This window comes from Eschrichtius robustus, chromosome 12 (genome assembly GCF_028021215.1).
Source record: "Eschrichtius robustus isolate mEscRob2 chromosome 12, mEscRob2.pri, whole genome shotgun sequence".
NCBI classification, from domain to species: Eukaryota; Metazoa; Chordata; class Mammalia; order Artiodactyla; family Eschrichtiidae; genus Eschrichtius; species Eschrichtius robustus.
In genome coordinates, this window is record NC_090835.1 from 30,816,096 (window position 1) to 30,832,335 (window position 16,240).

A 16,240-nucleotide genomic window follows, 5' to 3' on the forward strand; every position below is an offset into this window, starting at 1 on the left:
AAATTTCCAAACTTACAGAAAAGTAGAGAGAATACATAATGAACCCCCCCCCCATATTCCCATCACCTTCCACAATTGCCAATTTTAGGCAAGAATTTGTGATAGCAGTGAGGACACAGGTAGTGAGAATTTGTGTATTTATTATATACACTATATTTAGATAGAGAGGGAGGGAAAGAGAATATATACAATCTATGTTCTTTACAGAACCTTTGGAAAATACCTGTATATAAAAGGATGAAAAAGTTCTCACTACCCAGACAGCCACTGTAAATACCTCAGGTCACAGTTCAATCTTAATGGAAGATTCTCCACAGAATACAATGAGTAAGAGTGTTTTCGATAACCAAACACTCTGTCTGTATCTAATAGGCTGTGATAGCTTTCCATAACAGAAATGACTGAAGAGCCTATCAGGTAACTCTTTACAGTTGTAAATGCTCTTTTTTTCTTCTGTCTCTCTAGCTTAATGTTTTAAGAATTGTGTCTTTAAATGAAACTATAAGTCTATATCCAGATATTTTAAATGTCTTTCTTTTTAAAGTTCAAGGACACTTATAATGCCAGAGAGTAAAGAGAAATTTGAGTAAATATTAAATGCATCATTAACTCAATATTATAATTAAACAAACTTTTTCATAGGCTGTGTTTGATCCCACCTTGTAGAAGAGGATATTAGTGCATATTTTGCAAATTCCATAAATGGGCTTTCAGCATAAGGATAAGTCAACTTGAGTCGTATATACAGAAAATTAATAATCACCATTAGAAAGCATATTTCTTCTGTCCTGTGAATCTCAATTATACTTATATTCATTTATAACCCTAGGGTTTATGATTGTTCCTCTGAAGTAAATCTCATTGCACATGTACAGCAGCTAAGATTACATAAACATACATCGAACTCTGTAGTTCTCTTTCTACAAATACTGTTTTTTTTGTTGGTTTTTTTTTTGGCTGCTTTTGGTCTTCGTTGCTGCGTGCGGGCTTTCTCTAGTTGCGGTGAGCAGGGGCTACTCTTCGTTGCAGTGTGCGGGCTTCTCATTGAGGTGGCTTCTCTTGTTGTGGCGCACAGGCCCTAGGCACTCGGGCTTCAGTAGTTGTGGCACACGAGCTCAATAGTTGTGGCTCGTAGGCTCTAGAGTGCAGGCTCAGTAGTTGTGGCGCACAGGCTTAGTTGCTCCGCGGCATGTGGAATCTTCCCGGACCAGGGCTCAAACCCATGTCCCCTGCATTGGCAGGCGGATTCTTAACCACTGCACCACCAGGGAAGTCCCTCTACAAATACTTTTCAATTGCTAATTTTGACATTTGTAGGCTTTGAACCTTACTATAAGTGATTATAATAAAAATTACTGTTCTCTGTGTGAGAGATTTTATGTGAAAGGTGTGGCTAATGACAAATGCCCAAGGACAGACTTTTTAATCATGGAAAAGCCAGGAGGTATTTCTTCATCTGAACTATTTGTTTTTGTGTCTTTCTAAAATATGGACTCCCCATGGTGAGATTTGAATTGCATGAAAAGTGACTGTGTGTTCTTGTAACTTACTTACAGTACTCATGTAAATTGTGATATTTAATTATAAATGCACGAATTAAGAGATCCCAATGATGCTGCTACAGAAGGAAGTAGCTGCTTCCTGTGGATGCTTTCTGGCATGTTCACCCAAGCTAAAAAGGAAACTTTGAAACTTCTGTTTTAGAGTTCATTTTTTTTAATGCTGTATAACTTGATCAAGAGCATTTAATGAAATTAATAAAATAATTGTGTTTCCAAAAAGTCAATGTTACCACACATTTGCACTGTTCACTTTGTCAATTCCCAGTGCACGTCAGTTAATGACTGTTAGTCTGCAGAGGACTGCAGGCTCTGATGATCTTATTTTCATTAATGGGACCCCACTTTAACTGAACTAGTGAATCAGATCTGGTTATTGAAGTTGAGCATGCAGCTACTAATGCCAAGTTGCAGTGGTCCACTAAGCACAAATCAAAACTAGTAATTTGCTTCATTGTTGCTTTTGTTGTGGTCATCCGTTTACAGTGCTTGGAGTCAGTCTATTTATCTCTTGTAAAAATTAAAAAAAAAAAAAAAAAAGATACACACACAAACGTGAAACCACCACAATCAGGAGAGTGAGCATATTCATCATTCCCAGAGGTTTCCTCATAATCTTCATAATCCCTTCCTCCCAACCCCATCCTCACTGATCTGCTATCTCTCATTATAGATTAGTTTGCATTTTCTAGAATTTTATTAATGCGATATAATATATATACCCTTTTGTCTGGCTTCTTTCACTCAGCATAATTATTTTAAAATTTGTTTTGAGATAGGCACATGTGGTTTGTAGAAATAATTCATTCCTTTTTATTGCAGAATAGTGCTCCATTGTGTGGAGATGCCATATTTTGTTTACCCATTTACTTGTTGATGGATAAATAATACTGCTGTGAACAGTTGTGTAGAAGTCTTTGAATGGGCATAAGCTTTCATTTGTCTTGGGTAAATGCCTAGGAGAGGGATGGTTGGATTATATGGTAGCTTTTTAAGAAATGCCAAATTATTTTCCAAAATAGTAGTAACACTTTATATTCAAACCAGCGGGTATTATATCCAGTACCAATGAGTGGTATCTCATTGTGGTTTTTGATTTGCATTTCCTTGATAATTACTAATGATGAGCATCTCTATGTTCTTATTTGCCATCCCTGAATCTTCTTTGATGAAGCATCTGTTCAACTCTCTTGTCCATTTTTAAACTGGATTCCTTATTTTCATATTATTGAGTTTTGAGAGTTCATTCTATATTCTGGATATAGGTCCTTTTTCAGATATATGAATTGTGAATATGTTTTTCCAGTCTGTTGCTTACATTTTATTCTCATAACAGTATCTTTTGAAGAGAAATTTTTAACTTGATCAAGTCCAGTTTATCAAATTTGCTTCTGTGGATTGTGCTTTTGGTGACATATTTAAGAAATTTTTGCCTAATCCAAGGTTATGAAGATTTTGTCTTATGCCTCCATGTAAAAAAAAAAAAATTACAGTTTTAGGTTTTACATTTAGGTCTATGATCCACTGAATTAATTTTTGTATATAGTATAAGATATAAATCCACATTTTTGGTTTTGGGGCCTTTTTTTTTTTTTTTTTTAATTTAGTTATCTAGTTGTTCTAGCCTTTGCTAAAAAGTGTCCTTTTCTCCACATCATTTCCTTTGCACCTTTGTCAAAAATCAGTTGTCAATATACTTGTGGTTATATTTCTGGTCTTTTTATTCAGACTCTTTATTCTCTTTATTCTGTCTTATTTATCTATTTGCTTTTATGCCAATACCATGATTTTTATTACTATATGTTTATAAGTCTTGCATTCAGCTAGCATGAGCCTTCCAGTTTTGTCCTTCTTTTTCAAAAATTATTTTAGCTATTATGGACTCTGTGCATTTTAGTATAAATATTAGAATCAACATATGAATTTCTGCCAAAAAGACCTGTTGGGAATTTGATTGGGGTTGTGCTGCATTTATAGATCACAATTTGGGGAGAATTGACATCTGAACAATATTGATTCTTCCAACTTCTTTTTTTTAGGTTTTCTTTAATTTCTCTCAGCAATATTTTATAGTTTCAGGGTACAGTTCTTTTATAACTTTCCTCAGATTTATCCCTAAGTATTTTATATCTTTTGATACTACTGATAAGTGGTAAGTTTTAAAATTTCTATTTCCAATTGTTTGTTGCTAGTGTGTAAAATACATTGAAATTTTGTAAATTGATCTAGTATCCTGCAACTTTGCAAAACTTATTTATTACTACTAGTAGCTTTTTGTGGATTCCAGTAGACTTCCTACATAGATGATTATGTTGTGTGTGAACAAAGACAGTTTTACATTACCAATCTGAATGTCTCATTTCTTTTCCTTGCCTGATTGCACTGGCTAAGACCTCCAGTACAAAGTTTAATAGAAGTGGCAAGAAAGGATAGCCCTGTCTTATTCCTGATCTTACTGGAAAGGTATTCAGTCTTTAATGATTATGTATGATGTTAGCTATTGAGATTTTATAGATGTCCTTAATCATGGTGAGCAAGTCCCTTTCATCACTAGTTTGCTGACAGTTTTTGTCAGGAATGGATGTTGGATTTTGTCAAATGCATGTTCTGTATTTATGAGATCATCATGTTTTTTTTTTCTTTTTTAGTCTGTTAATACAGTGAATCACATTGATTGATTTTTTAATGTTAAACCAACCTTGCATTTCTGGGGAAAACCCTGCTTGGTCCTGACACAAATATCCTTTTACTCTATTGTTTGCTTCAACTTGTGTTCGTAAGGGATTACTGGACTATAGTTCTCTTTTTTTATAATGCCTTTGTCTGCTTTTGGTATTAGGGTGAAGCTGGCCTCATAGAATGAATTGGGAAATATTTCCTCCCCCTTTCCCCCACTCCTTAAAACTTTTTGAAAGAATTTGTGTTAAATTGGTATTATATCTTTCTTAAATGTTTTGTGGAATTTATCAGCATGAGAAAGTTTTTGTAACCTGTAGATTCAATTTCTTTAATAGATAAAGAGTTTTTCAGGTTAACTATTTCTCTTTGAGTAAGCTTTGGTAATTTGTGTCCTACAGGGAATTTGTCCAGTTCATCTAAGTAGTTGGATGTATTGGTATAAAGTTGTTCATAATGTTGCCTTATTATCTGGAGAATCTATAGTGATACCACTACTATTCCTGATGTTAGAAATATGTATCTTTGCTCTATTTTCCCTGGTCAGTCTAACTAGAGGTTTATCATTCTTACTGATCTTCCCAAAGAACAAGCTTTTGGTTTCATTGATTCTTTCTACTGTTTTTCTATATTGTTTCATTTATTTTCACTTTGATCTTTATTATTCCTTTCTTCAGTTGTTTTGGGTTTCATTTGCTCTCCTCTTTCTGTCCTTAAGGTGGGAATCAAGGTCAATGATTTCAAACTTTTCTTTCTCTAATATAGCCATTTAGTGCTAGAAATCTCCCCATAAGTGCTGCTTTAGCAACATCCCACAAATTTTGGTATTGTATTTTTATTTCATTCTGTTCTAAATATCTTCTAATTTCATTTTTCATTTTTTCTTTGATCCATGGGTTACTTAGGAATTAAGTGTGTTACTTAGTTCCCAAACATTTGAGATCTTTCTGTTATTGATTTATAATTTAATTCCAGTGTGACTTGAGAAAATAATTTATATGAAGTGATTTGTTTTAAATTTGTTGAGACTTGTCCTGAATAGAGTCTATCTCAGTAAATGTGCCATATGCTCTTGGTAAGAATGTAAATTTTACTGTTGTTAGGAGTATTCAATAAATGTCATTTGGATTAAGTTACTTAAAAAAAAAAAAAACAACTAGTAATTTGCTTAAAAATTAGGAGGTAGTTCTCCCAAGTGCCCTCCTTTCCACAGCAGCAGTCTTACTGGAAGAGAGACTGACACCCGTATCTCCTAACTCAATCGCAAACAGATAAAGGATCTAGCAAAACCATGAAATAGTAATCTAACCATAGTTGGAATTGGTGAGATCTTTGTTAGAATTTCTTCTTTGGGTTGTACGTTATGAAAGCAAATTTCAAATCAAGCAGCAAAATCTACTGTAAAGTAGAACCTTAAAAAAAAGAGAGAGAGAGAGATTCTGACTTCAGGAAAAAACAAGACACTCTAATTTCTTCTTTCTAAACTCAGATTTTTGGTAATCCTTGTCTTAGGATTGTTGGTTAAAGAAATGCCACAATTAAAAAATGGACAGAAGACCTGAATGACATTTTTCTTAAAAAAAAAAAAAGTTTGTAATTAAAGTACTTTGCATAGGATGTGCACTCTCAAATTAGCCGCAGTTTGCCCCACGTTCCACGTGTGCCTGCTTGTCACTTATATGTTACCTGCCTGGCATTCAAGCCACTTCATTTTGTCCCTCCCCTGCTTCCACCACCACTTTCTTCCCTCTGGAAAAGATTATTACAGCATTATATTCCATTCTTGATTCCTCATGAACCCCATTAGTCTTCATCAAATACATTAATTGTCATATTCATCAAGTTCTCGTACTTATCCAAACAGTCACTATTAGACCCACTTTTCACATAGCAAAACAAAAGTTTTTAATTAGATAGCTTTACAAAACTGCACAGAGAATAAATAGTGGACAAGGAAAGAATCCCCTGCAGTGCCCTCCTGGACCACCAAAGGCAGTATCATGTGTGGTGAAAAGAAGGCAGGCGCAAAGAGGTCTTGGGCATTTGGATTCTGAGACCCTACTCTAAGTGGACAGATCTCTAAACATCATGAGCCTCAGTTTCTTCATCTGTAGAGGTGGAATAATATCACACAAAGTGACTGGAAATTTCATAGAGATCACGTACACATCATCATATCCGTCATCCTTTAGATCTCAGATTGAATGTCATTTCCCTCACCCTAAAGACTAGATACCAGCCCCCTGTTAAACACACTTTGAGCCTTCCCTTCATAGCTCTTACCACAATTGTAATCATTTAGTTATTTATGACTTACTTGCTGTAATATCTGTCTTCCCTGTGAGACCCAGAGTGCCTTGGAGGAGGTGATGTGTCCACCTTATTCCCTATCTTATTCAGTACTTAAGAGCAGTGGTTGCCCAGACTAGGTGCCCAATCACTAATGAAAGAATGGGTGAATGAAGGGATAAATGATTGTGAATGGACTTCATAAACTGTTAAATGCTATTCAGGATGGAAGGTATTAATAGCATATTTACTAAGCATTTACTCCCTACTAAGCACAGTATTTAGCATGTTACATGCATTGTTTCATATAATCTAACAAAAATGCCTTGACTTAAGTACTATTATTATCTCAATCTTATGGATGAAGAAAGTGAAGCTTAGAAAGTTTAAATACCTTGTCTAAAATAATATTGCTCTACTAGATCAGTCTTTGTGTTTTTGACATTCCTTATAACAATGCACATATAATAAAATAAAAATTAATCCAATTCAAAATCTGGATTCTGGTAGCAGGTTTAATTCTGATTCGATCATTAGATAATAGATGTAAGTCTTGAGCATGACCCCTGAATGATTAGAGTTGAAAATTCAGCAGGTTTTTCTGGTTAAACTTTGAAAACCTTGCAAACTTAAATGACTATAATAGTTAGAACATTGTATCTTGAGACAAAAGTGAATGTTTATTATTCTAAAAGACAATTAGAGAGCAGACCCTCAGGTTTTATAATCTAACTACAAAGGCTATACCCCTCAGTAAAATAGCAAAATAATTAATGGTAACATCTCTGACCTACACCAAGTTCATTTTCCACAAACTCAAGAAAATGAAACGCCTAGAGCATGACTTTAATCTAATCTTGATTTTTAACCTTATATTATATATATTGATATCAGGTCTTAAAAGAACTCCTTTTAGAATTCAAAAGGCATGCATTTCTGCTTGTAGTTTTCTTTCATTAAGATTTTTCTCATTATAGAAACTTCATCCCTTCTACTTTTTATTTTAGAAACCAAAGGTCTAAGTTACTTTTCCTTGTAGGTTTTAATTAGGACCCTATTATCGTGGATACATAGCATGATACATGTTTACAGACATAATTATGACAATTAATATGATTATAAACAGAATTATTAAAGTGAAACAGACTTTAAGAATGTGTATGTGTTAATTGTACTAAGTTTTAAAAGCCTGCTAATTAAAGAGATACTAAATAGTGGATTATTGTACACTTTGCTTGGGGAAAAAAAGGTATACTAAAATTTGTAAAATTTAAAAAATAGATTTCAATTTAAACACACAGTGGTAGATTGCTCTTTAAAGAAATCCTATAGTAGATCCTCTTATAAAATACAGAATAACATCTTATTTTCTGTGATTCAAGGAATTATATCATATCAGGTTTAGTTGTAGCTTTAATAGCCATTGACTATCCAAGAGATAAGCCAATGACTCTTAACTGCTAAGCAAGAAATTCCTCTAAGAAGTTCAAGGTATTTAGGAATTTTCATTTTTTAAATAGCTATGAACTATTTAATATATTCATTTTGTTGAAATTATAGCTGGAACTGTGTCAGTATGATTTTTTTAAATACTCCCCCAAAAGTTTTCCTTTTAATCTTTGATACTGTCCACAATTTTGGTGAGATTTATCCATTGTCTACCATATGCTATGCTGGGCTCAGCAGATGAGTATACGTGCAGTACCAAAAAAATGGTCTTTCTACTCAAAGAAACTTAAATTGTTTGGGGGCAACCTGTATATAGATGAAGAATATGAAAAAACATCAAGGAAACTGACCTAGTACAATGTTTGAACAGAAAGATATGCCCACAAGCCAAATGATTCCTGTGACTGGAAGTTTAAACAAAAAAAAAAAAAAAAAAAAGAAGAAGAAAAAGGCTTCTATTCTGGTACTGAAAATTCCCATGTAGGCCTATGCCATGTCCCATACATACCTTCAGGACTCTCAGTGGCTATTTCTTTCTGGGAAAATCCACATTTGAGAACAAAATCAGTAATCTAGAATTTGTTTTATTTGGTCACAGAAGGTACAAAGGATGGGTCTGTAATAGATTTTTCCAACTGGCCTGGAATTTGAGTGTCATTTCTTTCTATTGCTGATCCTGAGAGACTAACAATGTTTTGTTGACTCCAAATGGATATTTATAAATGACTGAAAAAGATGCAGATGCACACATAGCCAAGTCTATTTGCTAACATTAGGAAATTTCACATGTAAGCTGAGTAGGCATCTGATTGTGGTGCCATAGCACTGCTGCTGTTGAAAGCCACACAGTTCATGTAAATATCAATGTCTTGGTCATTGTTGACCCTTCTCTCTCATCCTCCACATCCTGGCAGTTGTCCAGTCCAGTCTGCCTCCTCAATTCACACATAAATGTCTCAGGTGGATTTTTCTTAAAAATAAGTTTTAATAGTAGTTAGAAATATGTAGTCATTTAATCCAACTTCCCTTCTGACCCATTATACTTTATGATTCATTCAGTTTGCTCAGCAAAGGATCTATTGCTCTGTGTCAAGCACTAGGCTAGCAATTCAGGGGTGACAAAGTAGACCACTGAGTTTATATCTACTGAGGTATACATTATTAGAGAATCCCATAAACATATATGAAAGTGCAATTCTGACAAGTTCTGTGAGGGAGAGCTTATGGGACTACCTAAACTGGGTACTGTAATCAGAGAGGTCTGGGAAGACTAGTCTGAGGAAGTGATACATGAGCTGAAACATAAAGGCCAAGAGGGGAAGGAAGATCCTACACGGGGAACAGCATGTACAAATACTCTGATAGAGAGGAAGAACTGAGGAGACCAGAGCAGAAAATAGAGGGTGTTAAGGTTGAACTGAAGCCAGAACATGCAAGTTTTTGTTGGTAATGTTAAGGGCTTTCTTCTTAATCTTAAGGGCAGCAGGGAAGCCATTGAAAAGTTTTAAGTGAGGAAAAGGAATGATTCAATCAGACGTATGTTTATATAAGACCGTTCTGGCTTCATTTTGGAGAGAGCATGGGACAGGGAGCCACAGTGGAACATGGGGGATCACTTGAGAGGCTTTGTGATCATCCAGAAGAGGGATGATGGTCGCTTAAATTATGGTGCTGGTGGAGGAGGTGGAGACAAGTGGATCTGGATTGGATATGGAGAGGATGGAGGGAGGTGTCAAGGATGACATCTAGAGTCTGACTTTTCAACCGGAATGGTTGATGGTGCCATTCATTAGACCAGGTTTTCAGTTGGAGGTGTCTTCGAGACATTGAGGAGGAGCTGGTCAAGAAGGCCACTGTATACAAGAGGCTCTCAGAAGAGAGGACTAGGCTAGAAATAGAAATTAGAGAGTCATCTAATATGTGAATCTGCCTTATAATATCCAGAATAGCTTTCCAGACTTCTGGTTGAACATCTTCAAAATGACAGAAAAGTCACCACCACAACAACCAGACATGCTTTAATTAAAGAAGGATGTTCCTTATGTTAGACTAAAAGCTTTTTTTTAATTAATTTTTATTGGAGTATAGTTGCTTTACAACGTTGTGTTAGTTTCTGCTGTACAGCAAAGTGAATCAGCTATACATATACATAGATCCCCTCTTTTTTGGATTTCCTTCCCATTTAGGTCACCACAGAGCACTGAGTAGAGTTCCCTGTACTGTACAGTAGGTTCTCACTAGTTATCTATTTTATACATAGTAACGTATATGTGTCAATCCCAATCTACCAATTCATCCCACACCCCTCCTTCCCCTCTTGGTATCCATACGTTTGTTCTCTACATCTGTGTCTCTCTTTCTGCTTTGCAGATAAGTTCATCTGTACCATTTTTCTAGATTCTACATATAAGCAATATTATATAATATTTGTTTTTCTCTTTCTGACTTACTTCACTCTGTATGACAATCTCTAGGTCTATCCACGTCTCCGCAAATGGCACAATTTCATTCCTTTTTATGGCTGAGTAATGTTCCACTGTATATATGTACCACATCTTCTTTATCCATTCCTCTGTTGATGGACATTTAGGTTGCTTCCATGTCCTGGCTATTGTAAATAGTGCTGCAGTTAACATTGGGGTTCATGTATCTTTTTGAATTATGGTTATCTTCGGGTATATGCCCAGGAGTGGGATTGCTATGTCATATGGTAGTTCTACTTTTAGTTTTTTAAGGAACCTCCATACTGTTCTCCATAGTGGCTGTAACAATTTACATTCCCACCAACAGTGCAGGAGGGTTCCCTTTTTTTCTCCCCGCCCTCTCCAGCATTTATTGCTTGTAGATTTTTTGATGACGGCCATTCTGACCGGTATGAGGTGATACCTCATTGTAGTTTTGATTTGCATTTCTCTAATAATTAGTGATGTTGAGCAGCTTTTCATGTGCTTCTTGGCCATCTGTATGTCTTCTTTGGAGAAATGTCATTTACGTCTTGTGCCCATTTTTGGATTGGGTTGTTTGTTTTTTTGGTATTGAGCTGCAGGAGCTGTTTGTATATTTTGGAGATTAATCCCTTGTCAGTTGCTTTGCTTGCAAATATTTTCTTTCATTCTGAGGGTTGTCTTTTCATCTTGTTTATGGTTTCCTTTGCTGTGCCAAAGCTTTTAAGCTTCATTAGGTCCCATTTGTTTATTTTTGTTTTTATTTTCATTACTCTAGGAGGTGGGTCAAAAAAGATCTTGCTACGGTTTATGTCAAAGTATGTTCTGCCTCTGTTTTCCTCTAAGAGTTTTATAGCATCCTGCCTTACATTTAGGTCTTTAATCCATTCTGAGTTTGTTTTTGTGTATGGTGTTAGGGAGTGTTCTAATTTCATTCTTTTACATGTAGCTGTCCAGTTTTCCCAGCACCACTTATTGAAGAGACTGTCTTTTCTCCATTGTATAATCTTGCCTCCTTTGTCATAGGTTAGGTGACCATAGGTGGGTTTATCTCTGGGCTTTCTATCCTGTTCCATTGATCTATACTTCTGTTTTTGTGCCAGTACCATACTGTCTTTGTGCCAGTACCATACATACTTGTAGTTTTGTAGTATAGCCTGAAGTCGGGGAGCCTGATTCCTCCAGCTCAGTTTTTCTTTCTCAAGATTGGTTTGGCTATTTGGGGTCTTTTGTGATTTTTCACAGAATTAGAATAAAAGCTTTCTGAAGTAAATTCTACTCATTAGTTCTGATTCTGCCATTTGGACAAATGGAATCACTACCTAATAGGGCTTCAGGAATTTGAAGAAAACTGGAATGGTATTTCTCCCCACCACTTTGCCAGCCACCTTAGATCCTCTGTCCAGCAAAAATTCTTTTAGATCAACTCAGCAGTGTAGCCCTTGCCCATGTCGTCAGCTTCATCTATTACAAACACAGAAACAGACCCCCCAGAACACCTATATACCCACTCACATTACTTCCACTCAGATCTAAATGTTGGGGGCTTCCTAAGCATGATATGTTTTCACAAACTTTTGTGCCTTTTCTCATGGCTGTTACATAGGAATGGTTTTTAATTCCACCACTTATAAAATTATAGCTCTCTAGCAGAAGCTAATGAGACCAACTAGCTAACGATAGGAATTTTTTTCAGGAGAATAGATCAGACAAGAAGTTGCCAGTAGCTCATATATGTCCAGAACTGTAGGACAAATTTGGACTTCCTCAGGGCCAACATTGTAGTAGTCAAGTTGGTCCTGTCTTGCAAGCAGGACATGGCAGAAGGTTTTCTAGGCTGTGGGCCGTGTTCTGAGTTAAGAGCCGGCACTCTCACGGGCTGTTTTAGTCAGAGAAGGCTGCCTGCACTCACACAGAACTCCACGGTCCTAGTCCAGTCAGGAGTTCCTTGGGCATCCCTCCGTATGGTCTTTCAGAGACTCGGGCTTCTTTCATCTAGTGGCTCCTCTGGGAGCCTTTAAGTCCTCCGCTGGATCTTTTGCATCTTGTCAAGAGATGAGGGAAGAGAGAGCATGGGGATTATGCAGGAAGTTTTAGGAGCAGGAGATGGTTTACACGTCTCACATTCCACTTCTCACGTTCCATTAACCAGAACTCAGTTACATGACCCATATAACTGCAAGGAAGGCTCGGAAATGTAATTTAGCTGTGTGCCCAGAAGGAAAAGGCAGCAGGGTTTGGTGAGCACACCTTCCTTATCCTGGAGGTGATACCAGTTTGCTCTCTTTCTCCCCAAAACCTTCAGTGATTCCCTGTTGCCTACCGAATTTAGAACAGGCTCTTAGCGTTTTAATGCTCTTTTCGTTCTGACCCGAGCCTATCCTTCCAGCTAAACTGGTGATTTCATTATTCCCCAAGCGTACCCTACCCTTTCACTCTTCCATACCTTTATTCAGGCACTTTCTTCTGCCTTGGGCACCCTACATCTCTTATTCTTGAAATCTTATCAGTCATTCAAGATCCATTCAAGAAGTCACTCTTCATTCCCACTGGTCTGCCTTATGTTGTAGTTACCTGTTTACTTGTACTATCACCTCCCTCCAGACTCCCTGAGGGCAAGCAATGTGTCTTATCCATTTTGCATCACTGGCAACCTCTAGGAAGTGCCTGGGAGTGCTCAATGAAATATTTGTTCAGTTGAGTTAGTTTTATTTAAACGATTTCCTTAAAGAGAAAATGCAATGTATTTTTCAGTAGCTTTCTTTTCTTTTTTTCTCTTTTTCTATGAGGAAAAACGTTTGTGGTAGTGGTTCTCAGATGATACTGAGCACAAGAACCACTTGGGAGTTAATCTTAACCACTTGTTAAGATTATAGATTTCTGTTGCCCCCCCCCACACAAGATTCTAATTCTATAGATCTGATAGATCTGATGTTGGACCCCAGTATCTGCATTTTTATAAGTGCCCTGGGAGCGTGGGAGGGTTAAAGTGGGGGAGGATTCACATCATATGACCCCTAGATTGTACTTTCAGAAATATTGCAACATGGTGTGTGTCATTACGCCCATTAATGGACTACTATTCCCTTCCTTTAATAGATCAGTTCATTAACAGAGGAACAGGTAGCATGCGGAGCGGTAAAAATCAAGATGTTTGTCATATTGCCTTTGGATCCAAAGTTCTTGGACCACCTCCACTCTCTGGCAGAAGAAGTAACATGAGGATGTTCAGTGAGGTAGGAGCAAGGTTTGAACAGCTTATCTAAGCATGGATGGCATGGGAAGGGAAGCGTTTTTTCCCAATGCAGAGGGGAAAAAAAGAGGGAGAGAGACTACATGCCAAAAGCAGAGGGCTTGAATAAATTTGGAACAGAAATTCTGGATTTTAAAAGACCTCAAAACTGTTTTCTTTTCATCATGTCAAAGCAATTAACATTTTTGAGCATTCTTTTCATTAAATATGTGCACAAAACTTAAAGGCAAATATATGTGAGCACATTTTGTGGTCTCCTTCAAAAAGGAGTTGGATCATCACCAGACACCTTATAATGAACAGATTCTCAAATGTGATATCTTTATTTTTAATTTCCTCTGAATTTCTGACATACACGGTGATTTTCATTTCGACTCCTACCTACTAAAGATGGAGTGTAGCAAATGAGCACATTTTAATTTATGTGTCTATGAGATTTGGTTGTCTTCTGTTTTACCTTACATTATATTTATCTCCTATTTCTTCCTAATTTTCTACCATAATTTCCCTCTCCAACAACTTTTTAATCTTCTCATTTCCTCTGGTTCTTTTTTACCTCACTATTTGTCCAGCTATTATTTCTTCTATGTAGATTCTACAAGAAATAAATGCAATTCCTATATTTTAAAATATAGATTAATTCCTTTTCCTTACAGACAGTAAGATCTGTTGGGTCCAAAAATAACCAATCGTGCCAGCAGTCTACAGTAGAGAAGTGTGTTAACAGGGCAGAAATGTCAACCTTGCTGTTATCTGAGTCTGAGGCACAAGGAGATAAAGAAAATATTGGCCACATAAAGCAGACTGTACCTATTCATGGTAAGAATCATGCATAAAGATTGATAGCTAGTGAAAATAGTGAGAAATGTTAAGATAAATCCATAGTTATATTCTTGACTAGATCTTAAGTCCAGAGAATTATCATTTAAAAATGAAAATGGTGGTGGATATTGAAATATGTTTAGAATTCTTATACCATATATTATCTTCTGGAACCTGTCATTCTGTTTATTCTGTTATTTTACTTTGCTGTAGTACCCTGTATTTTTACTTTCTGATAACAGTGAGAAAATAGTATAGTATCCTATTATTGCTATGTCTTGGAGACCCCATGTACATTTTAAGTGTTCTTAGTTTTACCTTTTAATTAATCTCTTCCATTTGTAAAGTGCTCTTTATTTTCTCTCATTGGTACAAAAACAACCCTGTTGGTGAAGAAAACTTTTATCCCGTTTTATAGATTGAGAATTCAGGGCTAAGAGAGTAAGTGATTTGCAATTTGTAATCACTGGAAAGAATTGAGACCAGAACCCAAGGCTTACCACTCCCTGTCAGTTTGTCCACTTTAACTGGTCTGGCTTTTGTGAACATTGAAAAAGGGAGGCATTTGTGTTCATTTTATTTGATTTAGAAATTAACGATCACTGTTAGAGACTCTGTCTCCCATGGAGTATAAAACTGAGATAAGGAAATAAATAACATAGATATTCAGTCCCAGTTTTACCACTGTCTGTGAGACCTTGATCAAGTTTCTTAAACCCTACGAGCCTCAGTTTCCTCATCTGTAAATGGGGATACAATTACTACTAGCACTAGTAGTAGTAAGAAATAACAGCTGCCTCAAAGTGTCAGTATGAGGATTCAGTGAGAACAGTCAGTCAAGCACATCATATTGTGCCAAGAATTTAAATGTTCAGAAAATATCAAATGCTGCTATGAATATTATTATTATTATTGTTACAGAATTAAATTACACTTAAGAATTCTTCAAGATTGATCTCAGTTCTGCAGGGTTCTTTTGGAAACTACCCTCTAAGCTCTTGTTGAATCAGACTTAAATCTTTTAAAGGAAAAAATAATTTTTCTGTGTTGGCTGTCAATTTCATTTTAAAATATTTTTTAATATAGCATGTTGCAAGATTAACATTAATTACTTGTAGCTCTCTATATGGTTATATTACATGAATAAAATGTATTAGTAGTTTGTTTTTTCTTTAACACCTTTATTAGAGTATAATTGCTTTACAATGGTGTGTTAGTTTCTGCTTTATAACAAAGAGAATCAGCTATACATATACATATATCCCCATATCTCCTCCCTCTTGCGTCTCCCTCCCACCCTCCCTATCCCACCCCTCTAGATGGTCACAAAGCACCGAGCTGATCTCCCTGTGCTATGCGGCTGCTTCCCACTAGCTCTCTATTTTACATTTGGTAATGAAAGCCTGATACAATTCTAATATTGGAATAGAAATAAACACCTATTTCCTATAAAGGAATAAGTTGTGTTTTTTATACAGCTTTACATTTTGTCAAAATGATACATGAACATTCTCATTACAGCTGTAATTATATTTACTGAGTTATTTCAAACTATATAGTACTTTCTGTTTTGGCTTTTTGTTCTTTAACATGAAAATGTACCAGCCAATCTGCATATTATGCATCCACATCCCCCTCAAGAACCATCAGCCGATAAGAATAATAACAGGAGAAGATTACAGTTAAAAAGAACCAGCAGAGAAAGGACAGAGACACCCAGCGGTATGGTACTAATTCAATACTATCTT

The 16,240-nt window shown here is 36.1% G+C and overlaps 1 protein-coding gene across 8 annotated transcripts in view; it reads left to right on the forward strand.

Moving 5' to 3' along the window:
* CFAP20DC (CFAP20 domain containing) overlaps positions 1 to 16,240 on the forward strand; it is a 265,772-nt gene that overhangs the window by 150,316 nt on the left and 99,216 nt on the right. For 7 of the 8 annotated variants that reach the window (XM_068558750.1, XM_068558754.1, XM_068558751.1 and 4 more), the window contains 3 exons: positions 13,517 to 13,653; positions 14,327 to 14,489; positions 16,098 to 16,214. In XM_068558750.1, coding sequence (XP_068414851.1) covers positions 13,517 to 13,653; positions 14,327 to 14,489; positions 16,098 to 16,214 — 417 coding nt within the window. The remainder of the gene's footprint in view (positions 1 to 13,516; positions 13,654 to 14,326; positions 14,490 to 16,097; positions 16,215 to 16,240) is intronic. The other variant, XM_068558755.1, reaches the window with a different exon arrangement.